At 44.5% G+C, this 19,043-nt stretch overlaps 1 protein-coding gene across 1 annotated transcript in view; it reads left to right on the top strand.

Annotated features, from left to right (window-relative positions):
• Positions 1-413: 413 nt before the first annotated feature.
• LOC144691696 (NXPE family member 3-like) overlaps positions 414-19,043 on the top strand; it is a 61,260-nt gene continuing 42,630 nt past the window's right edge. The window contains exons 1-3 of the mRNA XM_078560052.1: positions 414-509; positions 12,686-12,855; positions 17,027-17,814. Of these exons, the coding sequence (XP_078416178.1) occupies positions 12,739-12,855; positions 17,027-17,814 (905 nt within the window). The 5' untranslated portion in view covers positions 414-509; positions 12,686-12,738. The remainder of the gene's footprint in view (positions 510-12,685; positions 12,856-17,026; positions 17,815-19,043) is intronic.

Below are 19,043 nucleotides of genomic sequence, written 5' to 3'. Positions count from 1 at the left end.
TATCACGGGGATGGTCGCAGCCCTTTCAGGTAACAGCCAATGAGTTGTGAACTGACGGCAAACGGTCTGAATAGCGGAGTCACTATATGCAGACAGTGATACCGCTATATCTCAAATAAACTCATCTACATCTTCATGTGTAGAGCACAGAGTGCAATGCGGGACAAGTCCAGTTAACGCTCGTAGGCGAACTTTACCGATCAAATGCCACCTCTGAACGACCGAACCTCGTTGGTCATGTATTAAAATCTGATCTGGGTTACACCCTGTGTGAAGGTTAGTTTCTGGCTGTGTCGCTAGTCGTGGAAAATGACTGATTCAAACATTTTCGTTTTTCACATATGTAGTGGGGCGTGGTTTATGTACCAATTTCCCCCTCTCACTTTAGACGGCATCATTCTCACTGTAAAACTTATCAGTTTGCTCGGAACTCTTTCTTCCCACCATCCCATCCACACATTGCTGACTGCAAGCAGGAGGATTGCCTGTCTACGAATGGTTCACTAAAAGTAAGGAGGTTTTGTTTCCCATTTCTAACAAGTCGATGTCTTGTAGTTAGTTAACAGCGGATCCTCAATTGTAAAAATGAATGTAAAAATATAATGGCGTTAGTGCGCAGACAGTTTTGAATTAATCTCAATGCTGGCGATATTGTAGCAACTGCATTTAGCAGGTATCAAACTGTAAAACTTGACTAATAACATACAACATTCTGGATTAACTTGTTACACATTAGCATTTTCACACAAGTAAATGTACTCCCACAAACAAAGCTCTGAACAGTTTACATCAGTTAATTCAATAGAGGAGAGTTAATGAATTGCGAATAAAATTTCGTGGAAAACTGATGTTAAATCGGTCGTAGAATGAACAATTGGCCTATAGTTGTGATTGTAAATATTTTTAAAATGTTGTCAAAGTTAGGGAGTTAAAAGGGAGAATAGACCGTCAATGCGCAATGAGAATGGTTAACCTGTTTTTAAGTTTGAAATTGCGTATGAAATGGAGGCATTTAAATGAAGGGTTCAAAGGTGGTTGTTGAAACATTATTCATCGCAGTTTTGTTCATTGACAATTTCAAAAACCTTGGCTGGTCAGTTCGATCAAGTAAATGGACAAGTGGTAACCCCGGTAAGAGGGGCTTCTGTCTCTGTTACATGTTGAAGCAGTAATTGTTCCCTTGCGCTGTTGGGTACGAGCTGATTGTTCCCCATTTGCCTCTGAGTCACAAGGTTCGATCCTAGGTTTATGAATCTGCCAGGAATTAATGCACATTGGAGGTCAGTGTGAATTTTGTGCTGTTTTGTTGGAACTCCAGCCTACCTCATGTATCCTGGGTGACCATGTGTACAGAGGCTGTCGAGACTGCAGTGCACCTGGGAGTCTGAGTTTTCTAGATGGTAAGTTCCAGGATGTGGTCACCCGCCAGCCCTTGTTTTAGAAGGTGTGTGGTCACCTGCCAGCCCCTGCTTTAGAAGGTGCAGGAGGTGAAGAAGTGATGATCAGCAGACATGGGCAGGAGGAATACAAAAGTAGTGCAAGAATCCTCTCAATCATCGGCACTCACTAACTGGTTTGCAGTTTGAATACCAGGGAGGGGTACCATTTCTTGGAGGAATTCAGTAAGATCCAAATCTCAAGCACAGTAGAACATTTCACTGCACACTGGGGAAAATGATTAGAAATGCAGTGGTAACAGAAGATCTGTTAGTTACTGGTATAGGCAGATGTTTATGTAACCGTAAATGTAATTCCCCGTGGTATGCTGCCTCCCTGGTGTCAGGGTAAAGGATATCACTGAGTGAATGTGGGAGGTTCATGAGGGGAAGGGAAACAGCCAAAGGTCATGGTCCATGTTGGAACCAATGCCATAGGGAGAACAAGTGTTGAGGCCCTTCAGGCAGAGATTCGGGAGCTGCTGCTTCTTGCAGTTCTCTCCCCGAAGACAGGTCTGATCCACAGCTCCACAACCTCCATCACAGGCAGGGCAGGGAGGCAGGTCCTGAATTTACTCCACCCGGAACGGGAATCAAACCCTGTGCTGTTGGCACCAATCTGATGCACACCCACCATCCAGCAAACTGAATATTTGTATCGACTATATGGTACCTCATTGCTTTTATCTAGTCCTTATCTAGTAGAGAGAGGAATCCATTCCATTCTCTCACAAGCTGTTTTTCAAAAAGAAACTTCAAGGTCTTGTCCAATTTTGCTGTGAGCGAACTTGTTATGACTTGACATGAATTCCCAGAATTCCCTCACTTTTCTATACTGAGCCTTATTCTAATTTTTGTTATTTTACCATTCTACAAAGAAGGTATCCACTAAAGTATTACTAAACTACAATGTTAGATTTTAGTTTCTAATAATAGTTAGATTTTAACAATTAGTATTCTTGTTAGTAACCTTCTAATCTTAGAAACATAGAGACTAGGGGCAGAATTTTCCTGTTGGCGTGCGGGAAATTGACGCACGGTGATATCGAGTGAGCGTCCTGATGTCACGGTGCGCCTTCACGATATTTTGTTGGCCGGGCACGCGATGATCTCAGATGCACGCCCGTCATTAATTAACGGGCTACTTAAGGCCCTTGAGGCACCAATCGACTGCGATTTTTCGGCACCCATGCAATCTTCAGATTGGCGCATGGGCACAACGGGCAGGCGGGTAGGGCACATTTGTATAAACCTCATCCATGGGCGGGATAAGAGGGCTCGCTGGGGTCCCGAGTGTGCTCTCTTAAGTATTGATTTTTCAAAATTACTGCCTGTGTGATCTGCAATACTTCAAAACGCAGACCAGCTGCTTGGTCTGGACTCACAACCTTCAGGCCAGCACTCTGCAGTGAGGAACCTTTTTTGGGCCTGCAGGTTTCAGGAAGCCTTCGCTTAGCCTGGGAATGGGAGCTGTACTCTCCACTGGAGGCACCTCCTTTGAGGAGGAAGGGAGGGCTAGAAGGGGGAGGAGGCCAGGAGTGCACATTCAGCCTCCATGGGAGCCACCTTCGGGAGGACAGTTGCAGGCACAAGGGGTGCAGGGCCAAGAGGTAGTCCAAGGCAGGAGAGGCTGCAGAAGATGACGCTATCCTGTTGCCAGGGTACACAGGCAGCGAAGCAGCTACCTCAATTTGTCTGACTCCCAGGTGCACTGCATCTCTTCACTGCCCTCTCAGGGTGACCTCGACATGGGCAATATCTGCTGGCCCACCCAGCAAAGGACACATGCTGTCAATGATTCAATGCAGTCACTGCAATCAGACTTGGAGGGAGGGAAGGGGAGGGCACCAGGAGGAGCTTACCTTCTGGGCTAAGTGACCAATGCCAACATGGTACTCACCCTTCCCGAGCGCAACAGGATGTTGAAGCGCTTGCGACACTGGATCCAGGTGCGCCGCACCACGTTGCGGGAGCTCACCACCTCTGCCACCTCCTCCCAGGCACATTTGGTCATGTGGGGGGGGGGGGGCTCCTCCTCCTGTCCTGGAGTACCAGGACCTCCTGCCATGCTGCCACCTCCTTGAGGAGGGCAACATGACAATCGTCGGAAAAACAAGGGACACAGTGCGCCCCTACCCTACCCTCCTGCCTGGCCTGCTCACCAGCAGCGTTCTGGGAAGCCCTTCCACTGGCCATAATTCACAGTTTTGGAAAGGCTGCAGCAGCTTTTTAAAACAGGCCTCCGGGTCGCCATTGGACCCGATGGCCATTACAGTCCCACTGTCGCCTGCCACTCCCGCTGTCCTAGGAAGCTGCGATTCATGCTGGGTGGGCCTCAATTGGCCCGCCTGCGTAAAATGGTGGCGTGGACCCGATCGCGGGCAGCGATTGGGTCCGTGCCCGCCTGCGCCTGCACCCACTCCAGCTCTGTCCTCCCACCAGCCAGAAGATTTAGCCCTAGGAGCAGGAGTAGGCCATTCGGCCCTTCAAGCCTGCTTCGCCATTCATTATGATCATGGCTGATCCTCTGTCTCAAGACCATATTCCTGCTTTCTCTCCATACTCCTTGATGCTCCTAATATCCAAAAAAAAAATTAATTTCTTTCTTGAATATACTCAGTGACCCGGCCTCCATCGTCTTCTGTGGTAGAGAATTCCACAGGTTGACCACCCTCTGAGTGAAGGAGTTTTTCCTCATCTCAGTCCTAAATGGCCTGCCCAATATCCTGAGACTTTGGACCCTGGTTCTAGACTCCTCAACCAGGGAAGCATCCTCCCTGCATCCCATCTGTCTAGCCCTGTTACAATTTTATACGTTTCATTCAGATCCCCTGTCATTCTTCTGAACTCAAATGAATACAGGCCCAGTCGAACCAATCTCTCCTCATACCACAGTCCTGCCATCCCCTTCGCTGCATTCCCTCTGTGGCAAGTATATCCTTCCTTAGGTAAGGAGACCAAAACTGCATGCAATACTCCAGGTGTGGTCTCACCAAGGCCTTGTATAAATGCAGTAAAATATCCCTCCTTCTGAACTCAAATCCTCTTGCAATGAAGGCCAACATACCATTTACCTTCCTAATTGCTTGCTGCAACTGCCTGTTTACTTTCATTGACTGGTGTACAAGGACATCCAGATCCCTTTGTACATCTACATTTCCCAATATACCACCATTTAAGTAATACTCTGCCTTTCTGTTTTTCACTCCGGAGTGTGTAACTTAACATTTATCCATGTTATACTGCATCTGCCATGTGTTTGCCCACACACACAACTTGTCTAAATTGCCCTGAAGCCTCCTTGCATCCTCCTCCTCAAGTCACAGCCCCCCCCCCAGTTTTGTGATGTCAGCAAGGTTTGCAGAATGTTTCAGATCCTTAAGCATTAGGACCAGTTTGGAGGGGGTGCGGTGGGTGGGGAGTTGGGGTGCGCGGTTTTGGAGGACCACCTGTAGAAGATAGATGGGTTGCACCTGAATAGGACTGGGACCAATGTTCTTGCTGAGAGGGTCACTAGTACTGTTGGGGAAATGAAAATAATTTAACAGGGGGAGAAGAAGAAAGAGGCAGCAATGAGATCAGAGGATCAAGATAGAAACAGCAGTTAAATTAGAAACGTCTCAAATTGTAGGGACAAGTTCGAGGAAAACATCAAAAGAGATGAAGGAGAAATTAAATTATATGTACGTCAATGTCCATAGTGTAATTAAAGGTTGGTGAAGGCAAGGCACAATTTGTCACATGGGATAATGGCATGGTTTCATTCATAGGGACATGACTCAAACAAGGCCAACAACAGATTCTCAATATTCCTGGTTACCAAGTATTCAGGAAGGAAAAGGGGGAGTGTGTGTGGCTATTAAGGACAATGTTATAGTTTTAAATGGAAAGGACTATACGAAATGGTTCTGGGACTGAATCCATTTGGCTTGAGTTAAGGAACGGAGGGGAAACTGTTACATTGATGGGAGATCCTTTTATAAAATTCCAAACAGCCTGAAGGTGATTGATGAGCAAATTTCAAATTTCTTCAGAAGAAGTTATTTGGACTCAAAACGTTAACTCTTGTTTCTCTGTCTACATAAGCTGCCAGATCTGCTGAGCTTTTTCAGCATTTTCTGTTTTTATTTCAGATTCCTAGCATCCACTTTTATCTTAGAGCAAATTTCAAAGTTGTGTAGCAAAAATAGAATTATAAATTAGGAGATTTTAATTACACTAATATAGACTAGGAAAAACATAATGCTAAGAATAGAGAAGGAAAGAACTGTCCCAATTGTAAAGGAAAACTTTCTCTGTTAATATGTATCCCGGCCAACAAGAAAGGAAGCAGTTTTTGACCTGTTTCTAGGAAATGAATAAGGGCAAACATGGAATGAGTTACAGCAGGAGAACATCTAGCTGATAGTGACCTCGACATAACTAAGTTCATAGTAATTATGCAGAGACCAGAGATCAGAAAATATTAATGATAAAAATGAACAATTGGGGAAGAGCTAATTTCAGTAATTTTAAGAGCACAGATAGATTGGAAAAAGCTATTCCAGTGAAAAGCAGTAATGCAGTAATAGAAGGCATTCAGGGAAGAGAGTGTTCAGGCACAAACCAGGCATATTCCACTGAAAGAAAAAGTTAGAGCCTACAAAACTAATGTGCCTTGGTTGCCAAAGGAAATAAAATCTAAAATCAAGCAGAAAAACTGTCAGGAGCAACATTCAGTTTAATAACCAGGAAGATTGTGGAGAGTACAGGAAGGCACTGAAAAGGTTGGTACAGGTAACAGAGTGATTAGCTGGCAAAAATTCTATAAACATATGAAGTGTAAATGTTTTTCCAGGGAAAAAATTGTGCTTATCAAGAACACAAAAGGAAATGTTTATGCAGAGGAATAGAACGTGGCAAAAATGTTAAATGAATATGTTCCATCAGTCTTCTCAAAGGAAGCAGATGATGTAAAGGTTACATGAAAAAAAGAGAGGGAATTTATAGACAGAAATAGAGATGTACTAAAAAGATTAGCATTACCTAAAGCTGGCAAGTCACCTGATCCAGATGAATGCATCCTAGGTTGCTGAAAAAAGCAAAGGCAGAAACATGAGAGGTATTGGTCAATCTTTCATCCTCTTTGGATAGAGCAGTAGTGTGAGAGGACTGGAGGGTTGTTCATGTAATGCTGATACTCAGAAAGGTGAGAGGAAACTGGGCCAGTTAGCCTGACATCAGTGGTGGGGGAGTTACTGGAAACCAGTATCAGGGACAAAATAAACTTTCATTTGGAAGATTGTGAATTAATCAAGGAGTGCCAGCATAGATTTATTAAAGGCAAATTGTGTCTGACAACTCATTTCAGTTTGAGGTAACCAAGGAGGTTGATGATGCGCTAGGTGTTTGACAATAAGGACTTTGGGAAAACATTCAACAAAATGCCATACAGCAGGCTGGTTAAGATGGAAGCCATTGGAATTAAGCAGAAAGTGGCAGGATGGGTGCTCATTGACAGGAAGCAGAGGCAGGTGGTAGATTTCAAATTTTTTAGGTTGGGAAGGGGTGTGTGATAGTGTTTTCCAAAGCTCAGTTTGAATCCATTACACTTGTCAACATTTCTAAATGACCTAGTCTTCACAAAGAGGGGAGGCAGTGACTGTGTGGTAATGTCACTGGACTAGTAATCCAGAGGCCAAGGCTAATGCCCTGGGGATGTGGCAACTGGTGGAATTTAAACTGAATAAATACATCTGGAATGAAAACTAGCCTCAGTAATGGTGACCATGAAACCATTGTCGATTGTCATAAAAACCGGTCTGGTTCACTCAAGCTCTTCAGGGAAAGAAATCTGCTGTCCTTACCTCGTTTGACCTACATGTGACTCCAGACCCACAGCAATGTGGTTGACTCTTAACTGCCCTGTGAAATGGCCTCTACAAAATCTGAAAAGAATGAAATCAGACAGACAAAAACAGAGTTACCTGGAAAAACTCAGCAGGTCTGGCAGCATCGGCGGAGATGAAAAGAGTTGACGTTTCCAGTCCTCAAGGGTCATGAGGACTCGAAACGTCAACTCTTCTCTTCTCCGCCGATGCTGCCAGACCTGCTGAGTGTTTCCAGGTAATTCTGTTTTTTGTTTTGGATTTCCAGCATCCGCAGTAGTTTTTTGTTTTTAAATCAGACAGACACCTGGCATCAAAGTCAAAAAGGAACGAAGCCAGCACCAACCTTGGCACCAGAGATGACCACAGCACACCCAACTCGGATGACCCTGTAAAGTTCTCCTTGCTGACATCTGAGGGGGTGGGGGGATTGGGGGGGTGGGGTGGGGAGGGGGCGGTGCTAAAGATTGGGAGAGCTATCTCAGTGACTAGTCAAGCAACAGCTTGACACAGTCATACTCTTGGAATCATATCCTACACACAACATGCCAGACACCACCATCACCATCCCTGGGTATGTCCTGGGTCCCACCGGCAGGACAGACCCACCAGAGGTGCTGGCACACTGCTGTACAGTCAGAAGAGAGTTGTCCTGGGAGTCCTCAACATTCCGAGTTCCATCAGGTCAAACATGGGCAAGGAAGCCTCCTGCTGATTACCACCTAGAGTTGCCCCACCACCGTCCCTCTCATCTGCTGATGAATCAGTACTTCTCCATGTTGAACACCAATTGGAAGAAACACCGAGGGTGGCAAGGGAAATGAGTGCACTCTGGGTGGGGACTTCAAAGTCCATAACCAAGATTGGCTCGGTAGCACCATCACTGACCAAGCTGGCCAAGCCCTAAAAAACATGGCTGTGGGTGACCAAGGCTGGGAACTAAATACTCAATGGTACTGAATATTTAGGATGGACAGGCAAAAAGGAAAAGGAGCTGGCGTGGTGTTGTTAGTTAAGAATGAAATCAGTGCAATAGTGAGAGAGGATATTGGCTCAGAAAATATAGATGTAGGCTCAGTTTGGAGGTGCAGCAAGCACCAAGAAGGCAAATGGTATGTTGGCTTTCATAGAGAGAGGACTTGAGTACAGGAGCAAGGATGTCTTACTGCAGCTGTACAGGGCCTTGGTGAGACCACACCTGAGTGCAGTTTTGGTCACCTTACCTAAGAAGGGATATACTTGCTATAGAGGGAGTGCAGCAAAGGTTCACCAGATTGATTCCTGAGATGGCAGGATTGTCATATGAAGAGAAATTGGGCAGACTAGGCCTGAATTCACTGGAGTTTAGAAGAATGAGAGAGGATCTCATTGAAACATATAAAATTCTGACAGGAACAGAAAATACTGGAAAAACTCAGCAGGCCTAACAGCATCTGTGGAGAGAAAAAAAAAGAGTTAACATTTCGAGTCCTAATAACTTATTCAGAGCTAAAGAGTAAAAATGTAATGAAATTTATACTGTTTAAGGGGGGTGGAGCAGGTGAAGCTGGATAGAAGGCCAGTGATAGGTGAAGGCAAAGGAGAGGTTGCCAGACATGTCATGGACAAAAGGACAAAGGGGTGTTAATGATAGTGATACTGGCTAAAGGAGGTGCTGATGGTGGCATTAAGGTCAGTAAGCAGAATGTAATAGTAGCAGGACAAGGGTAAGCACTCTGGGAAGAACAACATGAACAAGTGACAGATGGCCCTTGCAGGGGTGGAGTGGGGGGGAGGGGACGGTGGTGGGAAAAAAGATAGAAAATAGGATAAAAGGTGGGGATAAAACAATGAATAAAAATAAAAATAAATAAAAATAAGTGGATAAAAAATAAAAATTAAAAAATGAAAATGAAAAAAGGGGATAAAAGGGGGTGAGGGTGGAGGAGAGAGTTCATGATCTGAAGTTTTTGAACTCAATGTTAAGTCCGGAAGACATGTCAGAAGCGCAGTTTTGGAAAGTGGCATCATTGGAACAGATGTGACGGAGGCGAAGGAACTGAGAGAATGGGATGGACTCCTTACAGGAAATGGGGTTTGAGGAGCTGTAATCAAGGTAGCTGTGGGAGTCGGTGGGCATGTAATGAATATTGATGGTCAGTCTATCACCAGAAATTGAGACAGAGAGGTCAAGGAAGGGAAGGGAAGTGTCAGAGATGGACCAAGTGAAGGTGATGCATCTGTCCATGACAGTATTGGTATAAGTGACCACTGCACTGTTCTTGTGGAGACAAAGTCTTGTCTTCACATTGAGTGTACTGTCTATTAAGTTGTGTGGCACTACCACTGTGCTAAATAGCATAGGTTTCGAACAGATCTTGCAACTCAAAACTGGACATCCAAGAGGCCTTGTGGATCATCAACAGCAGCAGAATTGTATTCAACCACAATATGTAACATCATTGCACGGCATATACCCCACTCTACCTTTAACAAGCCAGGGGATCAACCCTGGTTCAACGAAAAATGTAGGAGGTCATGCCAGGAGCAGCACCAGGCATATCTAAAAATGAGGTTTCAACCTAGTGAATCTACAATACAGGCCTGCTTGTGTGCCAAACAGCGGAAGCAGCATGTGATAGACAAAGCTAAGCAATTCCATAACCAACAGATCAGATCTAAACTCGGCAGTCCCGTCACATAAACAACTAACTGGAGAAGGCTCGACAAAGATTTCCAACCTCAATGATGGGGGAGCCCAGCACATCAGTGCAAAAGATAAGGCTGAAGCATTTGCAACCATTTTCAGCCAGCAGTGCTGAGTGGATGACCCATCTCAGTCTCCTCCTGAGGTCCCCAGCAATGCAGATACCAGTCTTCAGCCAAATCAGTTCACCCCATGTGATATCAAGAAATGGCTGAAGGCATTGGATACCCCAATGGCTATGGGCCCTGACAACATTCCAACAATAGTACTGAAGATTTGTGCTCCAGAACTAACTGCGTCCCTAGCCAAGCTGTTCCAGTATAGCTACAGCACCAGCAACTACCCGACAATGTGGAAAATTGCCCAAATATGTCCTGTACACAAAAAGCAGTACAAATCTGAACTGGTCAATTATCACCCCATCACTCTCAATCATCAGTAAAGTGATAGCACTGTCAACAACGCATTCTATCTAGTGGCGCTTGGCAGTTACTCAGCAATGCCCTGATCACTGATGCTCAGTTTTGGGTTCCACCAGTGACACTCAGTTCCTGCCCCCTTTACAGCTTTGCTCCAAACATGGACAAAAGGCCTGAACTTTTGAATGGTGAGAGTGACTGCTCTTGACATCAAGGCAGCATTTGACCGTGTGTGGCATCATGGAGCCCTGGCAAAATTGAAGCCTATGGGAATCGGAGGAAAACTCTTCACTGGTTGGAGTCATACCTAGCACAAAGGAAGATGGTTTTGGTTGTTAGAGATCAATTATCTTGATCCCAGGACATCGCTGCAGGAGCTCCTCAGGGTAGTGTCCTAGGCCCAACCATCTTCAGCTGCTTCATCAATGACCTTCCCTCCATCATATGATCAGAAATAGGGATGTTCACTGATTGCACAATGCTCAGCACCATTCGAGATTCTTCGGATACTGAACAGTCAGTGTCCATATGCAGCAAGACCTGGACAACATTCAGGCTTGCGTTGATAAGTGGCAAGTAATATTTGTGCCACACAAGTGCCAGGCAATGACATCTCCAACAAGAGAGAATCCAACCATCTGCCTGTAACATTCAATAGCACAACCTTCGCTGAATCCCCCACTACTAACATCCTGGGGATTACCATTGACCAGAAACTGAACTGGACAAGCCATATAAATGCTATGGCTATAAGAGCAGATCAGAGGCTGGGAATTCTATCATGAGTAATTCATCTTCTGACTCCCCAAAGCCTGTCCATCATTTACAAGGCACAAGTCAGGAGTGCAATGGAATACTCCTCACTTGCCTGGATGAGTGCAACTCCAACAACACTCAAGACGCTCAACACCATTCAGGACAAAGCAGCCTGTTTGATTAGAACCCCATTCACCAGTTTACCCATTCACACCCTCCTCGACTGACACACAACGGCAGCAGTGTGCATCATATACGAGATGCATTGCAGCAACTTGTCAAGCCTCCTTCAACAGCACCATTTAACCCGTGACCTCTACCATCTAGATGGACAAGGGCAGCAGATACATGGAACACCGCCATCTGCAAGTTCCCCTCCAGGCCACCCACCATCCTGACTTGGAAATAAATCACTGTTCCTTCACTGTCGCTAGATCAAAGTCCTGGAACTCCCTTCCTAATAGCACTGTGAGGATACCTACACCACATGGACAGCAGCTGTTCAAGAAGGAAGCTCACCACCACCTTCTCAATGGCAAATAGGGATGGGCAATAAATGCTGGTCCTGCCTAGATCATATAATCTCTCCTCATAAATGTGATGTATGGAGCCCTGGTAACATATTGTCTACCTATCTTTTCTAAGGTGTGGTGCCCATAACTGCATGCAGTGCTCTAGGTGTGGTCTAACAGGCTTTGTGTAGCTGTGGCAAATGTTCCTCCAAGGATCTGAAACCTTATGAATTTGAAAACCTGATGGAAGCATGTTGGAACTGGCATTTACATAGTTTAGATGTGTGATGTATCAGATAAACCCCAAAATCAGATAAAGGCAGCATTCTACTGTAAGGAGTGTTTTTATAAATATACCTTCACAACATGTAAAGTATATCCTTGATAACTTGTGTATGAAGATTAATATGGAATTAAAATATGATGCAACTGCTCTTATGTAATTCCCTAATGGAATTACATAGAAACCGGACCTTTGGCTCAATCAACCTTTGTTGTAATCTTACTTCCTTCTTTGAAGCAATAAGCGCCTTGCTAGACACCAATTCCAGACATTGACAGCCTTCTAGCATACTGCCACAAGGATATTATTCATATGAAGCATCACAATAGCCAAAGTTTGCTCCCTTCAGTAGTTATCACAAGCCTTTCCTGAGGGATCCATGAACTGTAATCAGACAAAATTCAGTCAACTATTTCCTTCCCTAAGGTTGTTAATGTGTTTATGCAAGCCTATTCCCACCCTACTCCATCTCATCCCTGTCAGTATAATCTCATAAAGTATGCTATCAGCACATCCTTCTATTCCTTTCTTTCATCTACTTATCTAGCTGCCGAGTTGTAATTCTTCCTAGATATGCCCGTAGCAGATTCGTTGTTGTGAATAATTGTTTGCGAATGTGTCTCTGTACAAATAAAATGAAAAACTGTACGTGAGCTATGATGATGAGAATATTCTCAGAATTCTTTTTCTTTGTAATTTTCCTTGTTTTGTTATTACATATTTAAGAAACAGGAAGTGATCAGATGATTGGTAACATTGGTGAACTGTGAGCCCCAAGGATGGATCAACGAGCAACGAAAGAATCGGCCTTCTCCTGGCCTATATGCCGGTTGCTTTTTAGGCTGTTGATACTGATGGTGTTGCTGATGATGATTCTGTACCTTTATCATACAAAGGTTTGTAGAATGATAAAAGAGCTTGTTTAACATCTCAGTTTATTATGAACAAGACTTGGAGCAGCAGAATTTAAAAATGTGGTGTGCATGTATGCTGACTGTGTGCTGCAAATAGAAAGCAACCGTTTGTGGGGTGGGGGGAGGAGTTCATAATTTATATCAAATTTCTCTTGCTTTCCAACTTTCACATCTCGTTTTCATCTCTCCTGATGCCATTGTCACTCCTGCAGCAATATAATTCCATTGGCAGCAGCTGTCCTCTAGTACCTTGCTCAAAAAATTGTTATTCATGTTTGAGACCTGACAAATATTGACTAGCTATGCAAATAAAGATTACTCCAGATAAAATTAGGTGTGTCTGTAGCTGATGTTCAAACATCTAGCAAGTCGATAGCAATCAGGATTGGAGACACCGCCTGGTCATGGTGTTTCCCTTCCAGAACCCACATGTGCTGAGGCTCATTGAATCATTCTTAATGCTGCCTGGACAAGATCAGTTCACTCAACACCAACCAGATATTGAACTTGGAGCCTTCCTGATCTGCACAGTTTGGGAACATTAGGGAAAGAAATTCTGGTTTAGCTTCAGCTTGCCCACAGAAATGTGGAGATGTGAAACCTCCATCTGTTGGCCTGTCACTGATCTCATCCCAAATCAAGGGGACAGGATAGTTTACATAAATATGGCAGGTGTCATCATCTATAGTGATCCAGCAGAGGCACATGCCCCTCACATAAGCAGGAAATTCTTGGAGCACCTCTACAAAGGAGGTTGGGGTGGGAGGGGGGGGGTAGAGCAGGAGGCTTAGATTAGACTGAAGAGAGATCAGGTATTTTTTTAGTTTCAATGAGCCTTTTCCAATTAGCAGCCAATTCTTCTCGCATTAGTTACAAATTGTCATTGCAATTTTAGGCACACATTTTGCCATAAACAAAAGGTGAGGGCGGGCAAACTTGGTGCTCATTAAGACAAAGGCAGCAGAATTTTGGATGACCTCAAATTAATGGAATCACAGAATGACAGAATGGTTACAACAGAAGGAGGCCATTTGGCCCTTTGTTTCTGTGCTGGCTCTCCGAAGATGCAATTCACCTCGTGCCACTACCCCACAGTCTCTCCATAATCCTGCACTTTCTTCCTTTTCAGATAATTATCCAATTCCCTCTTTAATGCCCCTATCGACTCTGCCTCCACCGCACTCTCAACCAGTACATTCCAGATGCTAACCACTCGCTGCATGAAAATTTTCCTCATTCCATTGCCAATTACCACCAATGGGAACAGTTTTTCCCTACCTATTCTGTCTAGACTCCTCATGATTTTGAATGCCTTTATCAAATCTTCTCTCAACCTTCTCTTCTCCAAGGAAAACAGTCCCAATTTCTCCCATCTATCTGAGTTCATCATCCCTGGAACCATTCTTGTGAATCTTTTCTGCACACACTCCAAAGCTTTCACATTCTTCCTAAATTGCGGCGCCCAGAATTTGACGCAGTATTTCAGTTGAGGCCGAACCAGTGTTCAATGTTTGCTTTTATACTCTAAGCCCCTATTAATAAAGCCAGGAAAAGGGGAGGCTGGCAAATTGATGCGGGAAGGCATTGGCTTGCATGTGTCTGATGCTTTTCCAACACCATGCTATTTTGCCAGTATTGGGAAAGGTGATCGATGGGCTGCCAACCCAGATCCATGTCTAAGTGGCTAAAGGCCTCTTGCCACTGCCGCTTGCAGTGGGGGGTGGGGGGGAGGAATCTTTGGGATGTCCTCCTTTTTGGCCACTCTATGGTCTAAGAGGGGACTCCTGGTAGCAATGGCCACCACCATGGCAACAGTATTGCCTGCCCTCAACCACCAAATGCCCCCACCCCCAACTCCCCACTTGCTGGGGTGGGCTGGCTGACTGGTCCCAGCATCCCCGACCCCAGTTTCCAGTTACTAGACTTTAATGGCACAAAGCCAATGAAGTGCCATCCTCCTGAGGTGTTCCCTCAGCAATGACCAGCCCTAGGGTGCTGGTCCTCTGATTGGGCCATCGGTTCTTTGGGGTGGGCCATTGTCCTTAATGGGACAGCTGTCCTGGTGGCAGGTATGTAATTGTCTGTTGCAGGAAAAATGCAGTCCTGAGTCCCGCTGCCTACTGAAGTGAGGTCAACTACCTCCAGCTTTTGATCTGGGCAGTGGGACTCCTACCATCTCTGCAGAATTCCGTAACATGTTCAGAATGCCCAATTCAGCTGTTTTCTAGAGTTATTTGAATAGAACAACTTCTTTAGACCAGTTGGCTGCCGCGTAGCTCTGGCTTCTATGTTTCCTCAAATCTGACACCCAGATTTATCTGAACCATGGGGCTGAATTTTTGCCTGGGCCTCCGGACCTCGGTGTCAGAATCAAATAAGGGTCCAGGTACTCCACTTGCCGGGAGCAAGATTGACACTATGATGGTCCTGGAGCTGACCTCCTGATTGGCTGCAACTAAGTTCACTGACCAATTAAGGATGGCAGGATGGCCTTCGTGCTGTGAGCACCAATCAGAGGGGTACAATATGCAGTGTAAGTCTCTGTAATTAAAAGTTGGTTAGCGTATAAAGTCTAGGCTCCAGTTCTATCCTTAAGCAGCTTGTTATTCAACTTCTACTAAGGCGATCCTGTTGATAGAGGAGAATCGGGGATGAGATTGGGAAATGTAGTCCATGTGGCCAAGATTCCTGATGACCACAACCAAGAGGGAGCATTGGCTGAGGAATATGTAAATTGATTGAGCTAATTCATGTTGTTTGCCTCTCTCTTCAACAGCTTTAACTCCATTTACATTGCTGCTTTTCTGGTTTCTGGTTCCACATGGTCCTTCATCTCATCCATCACTTTAACTAGGCCTGTTCCCCAAGGTCCACAAGCAGAATGATTCTAGAAAATCAACATTTCAACTTGTTCCTGTTCTACTGCTTTAGTCTGCTTAGTTCTTGACTCAATCTTTTCCCCCTTATGCAGCCCTTAATCAATGGGAAAAAACCTGTGATTTTTGCTAATTTCTTCTGTCACTTGATAATTTCAGGTTCTCTGATCCCAAACTTCTCCTTCTCACTGTGAACATCAATGCTTATATGCCTACACCCTCATTATGGGACAATCTCCGGTGTCTGTTCCTTCCTTGAACAATTCCAAACAAAGTGTACTCATGACAGGTGTCAGGTAGAAAATACAATTGAGAACCAAGAGGAATACAGAAGATTCGGAGGGGGGGTAAAAAAGCATATTAGAGAAGCAAAGAGGAATTATGAGAAAAGACTGGCAGGCAACATAAAGGGGAATCCCATAGTCTTCTATCTGTATATAAATAGTAAAAAAGTGGTAAAAGGAGGAGTAGGGTAGGTTAGATACCTAAAAGATAATTTGCACATGGATGAAGGGGCCATGGCTGAGGTATTAAATAAATCCTTTGCATCTGTCTTTACCAAGGAGGTAGATGCTACCCAGGCCATGGTGAGAAACGAGGAAACTCTGTCACGAGAAGGGTTCAAAATTGATAAGGAGGAAGTGTTGAATAGACCGTTGGGTGCTTAAAGTTGACCAGGAATCGGGACCGGATGAGATGCATCCAAGGATATTGAAGGAAGTGAGAGTAGAAATTGCAGGGGCACTGGCCATAATTTTTCTGGCCCCTCTCTTCAACAGCTTTAACTCCATTTACGTTGCTACTTTTCTGGTTTCTGGTTCCACATGGTCCTTCATCTCATCCATCACTTTAACTATGCCTGTTCTCCAAGGTGCACAAGCAGAATGATTCTAGAAAATCAACATTTCAACTTGTTCCTGTTCTACTGCTTTGGCCTGCTTAGTACTTGACTCAATCGTTTTCCCCTTATGCAGCCCTCAATCACTGGGAAAAAACCTGTGATTTTTGCTAATTTCTTCTGTCACTTGATAATTTCAGGTTCTCTGATCCCAATCTTCTCCTTCTCACTGTGAACATCAATGCCTACACCCTCACTATAGGTCCGGTGTCTGAACAATTCCCAACATGTTCCAATCCAGTGAGATCCTGAACAACTCTCAGTCTTTTTCCCCTTTGTAAATCACTGCTTCTTTCTTGGCTGGAGGTGGGTGTGTTTTGGAAAATGAATCTGAAGTACAACTAAATTTATTATTTTGTAAAATTGTTCCTTTCCACAGAATGAGGAAGAATCAACCTTGGGAATAGAGGCAAATTGGAAAAGTTACCAATCTCCAGCGTCTTATTCCATAAATTTACAACAAAATGAGAATGAAACATCTCTTTGGACACACAGACTGTTGCAATGTGGCTACCAGAATCACAGCTTCACCCCTGAAGAAAGGTCAGAGGGGACATTCCTTATGAAAATGATCAAATGGCCAAAACCACCCAACCCTGCTGTGCCCTTTCAGAAAAGCAGCGACCCAGCACATGTCCGCTTTGTAATTTTAAATTCTACAAAGACTTTCTATGTTGGGGATCAGTTACAAGTGATACTGCAAATGATTGATTTTGACGGCCACCCAAAGCAATATGGGGGTGACTATCTCCAAGGCCGGATCCACACCCCAGATTTAAAAGCTGGTTCAGCAGGAACAGTTGTAGATAACCAAAATGGATTTTACTATATAAATTTTAATTTATCATGGCCAGGGAAAGTTGAAGTGTCTGTTTCCCTTGTTCATCCCAGTGAAGGGATCCAAGTGCTTGAAAAGCTACGTGAAGAACGACCAGAGAGAGTGTATTTTCAAAGCACCTTTGAATCAGGAGCTACCACCGAGACCACTGTGTGTAACCTTTGTTTGCCTCAATCTAAACCACTTTGTAACTTCACTGATCTCAGGACAGGGGAGCCCTGGTTCTGTTACAAACCAGAAAAGCTTCCCTGCTCTGCTCGTGTCAATCATGCAATGGGAGGTTATGAGCAGGAACTCTTAATGCAAGATGAAGAACCTTTTTTCCAAAGGTATGTCACTTAACGCTCTCTTTTCTTTACTTCACATTCCTGAGACAAGGGCACATTCACCAATCTCATGTTCCATTGCATGTGAATGGTAATGTGGAGGAGTGTTAAATCCTTGTCTCTGCTTCGAACTCCTTTTGAACGTGGCTTGCTGCTGGGAGTGTGGGATTGATGGATGTGCTTTATAGAACCAAACCTGTCATTGCTGGAATGTCAATTTGAAAACAGGAACATGGAGACTTCTGGGCACGTCATAGCTTTCAATTGGAGATTAGAAGCTCTTGAGTGGCAGAGAAATGGTTGTAAATTTAATAAGTAAGAAGTGCGGGAGGAAAATGCAACGCATAAGTCACCCTAGACCACTCCAAAGAGATGCCTGAAGGGCACCATTAGCAGATATTTTGAAATTGAGCCATTTCCTGTTCCCCAGACAGCGAATGTTATGTGGTACAGAGGGAGAGGGATGGGGCACAAGAGTGAGCTAAAATTCAAGAAAATTGTAAATTCTTGCATACTAACTTAAATTCTGCACCCATGATGAGGCATCTCACTAGTACTGCCCAAAAGAATTGGAATGAATCTATCTACCTTATGTCAAAGATTCAATTGCCTTTTGGTAAGTAGATATTTATTATTTTCCTCCATCAACTTTGGTCTTCTCTCCTGAAGCTGTTGAGTATTGACTGAATTATGGGTCTATAGGTGCCTGTAACCCATCAGTACTACCCTTAAGTGACCCTTGTTTATGCCTGAGTCTTACCCTCCAAATATGTTTTACCCAGCTTCCCATGTATGTGCACATTCAGCAACTGTACTGGATCGTGATCAGGACAAAGAACACTGACTGGCTTCATCTTAACTAGCCAACGAGTGCCAAGACTAGTTCTAGCTCCATCACCATCAGTGCCAGGCACTCAGCTCTGTTGCCAACTTTAGCCTGACTCGGGCCTGACTCCAGCCCACACCCAGAGACCAAAATACCACGTGAGTGGGCTAGCTTTTAGAAGTCAGGATCACAACATTGGAAAACGGCCCGACTCGTAGTTCCCAAAGTTAGGACAAAAATCCATCCCGACGTCCCAGATTCAATCCCTTCTTGTGTGCTGTATTAGATGGTCTGGACTGATGGTGATGGAGCTAGAACTAGCCTTGGCACTCGGCTAGTTAAGATGAAGTCAGTCAGTGTTCTTTGTCCTGATCACAATCCAGGGAAGTGACCGTGTGACTGAAGG

Source organism: Cetorhinus maximus, chromosome 16, assembly GCF_964194155.1.
Source record: "Cetorhinus maximus chromosome 16, sCetMax3.hap1.1, whole genome shotgun sequence".
NCBI lineage: Eukaryota > Metazoa > Chordata > Chondrichthyes > Lamniformes > Cetorhinidae > Cetorhinus > Cetorhinus maximus.
The sequence above is the reverse complement of the archived record's forward strand: the minus strand, read 5'-3'. Positions and strand labels throughout refer to the sequence as shown.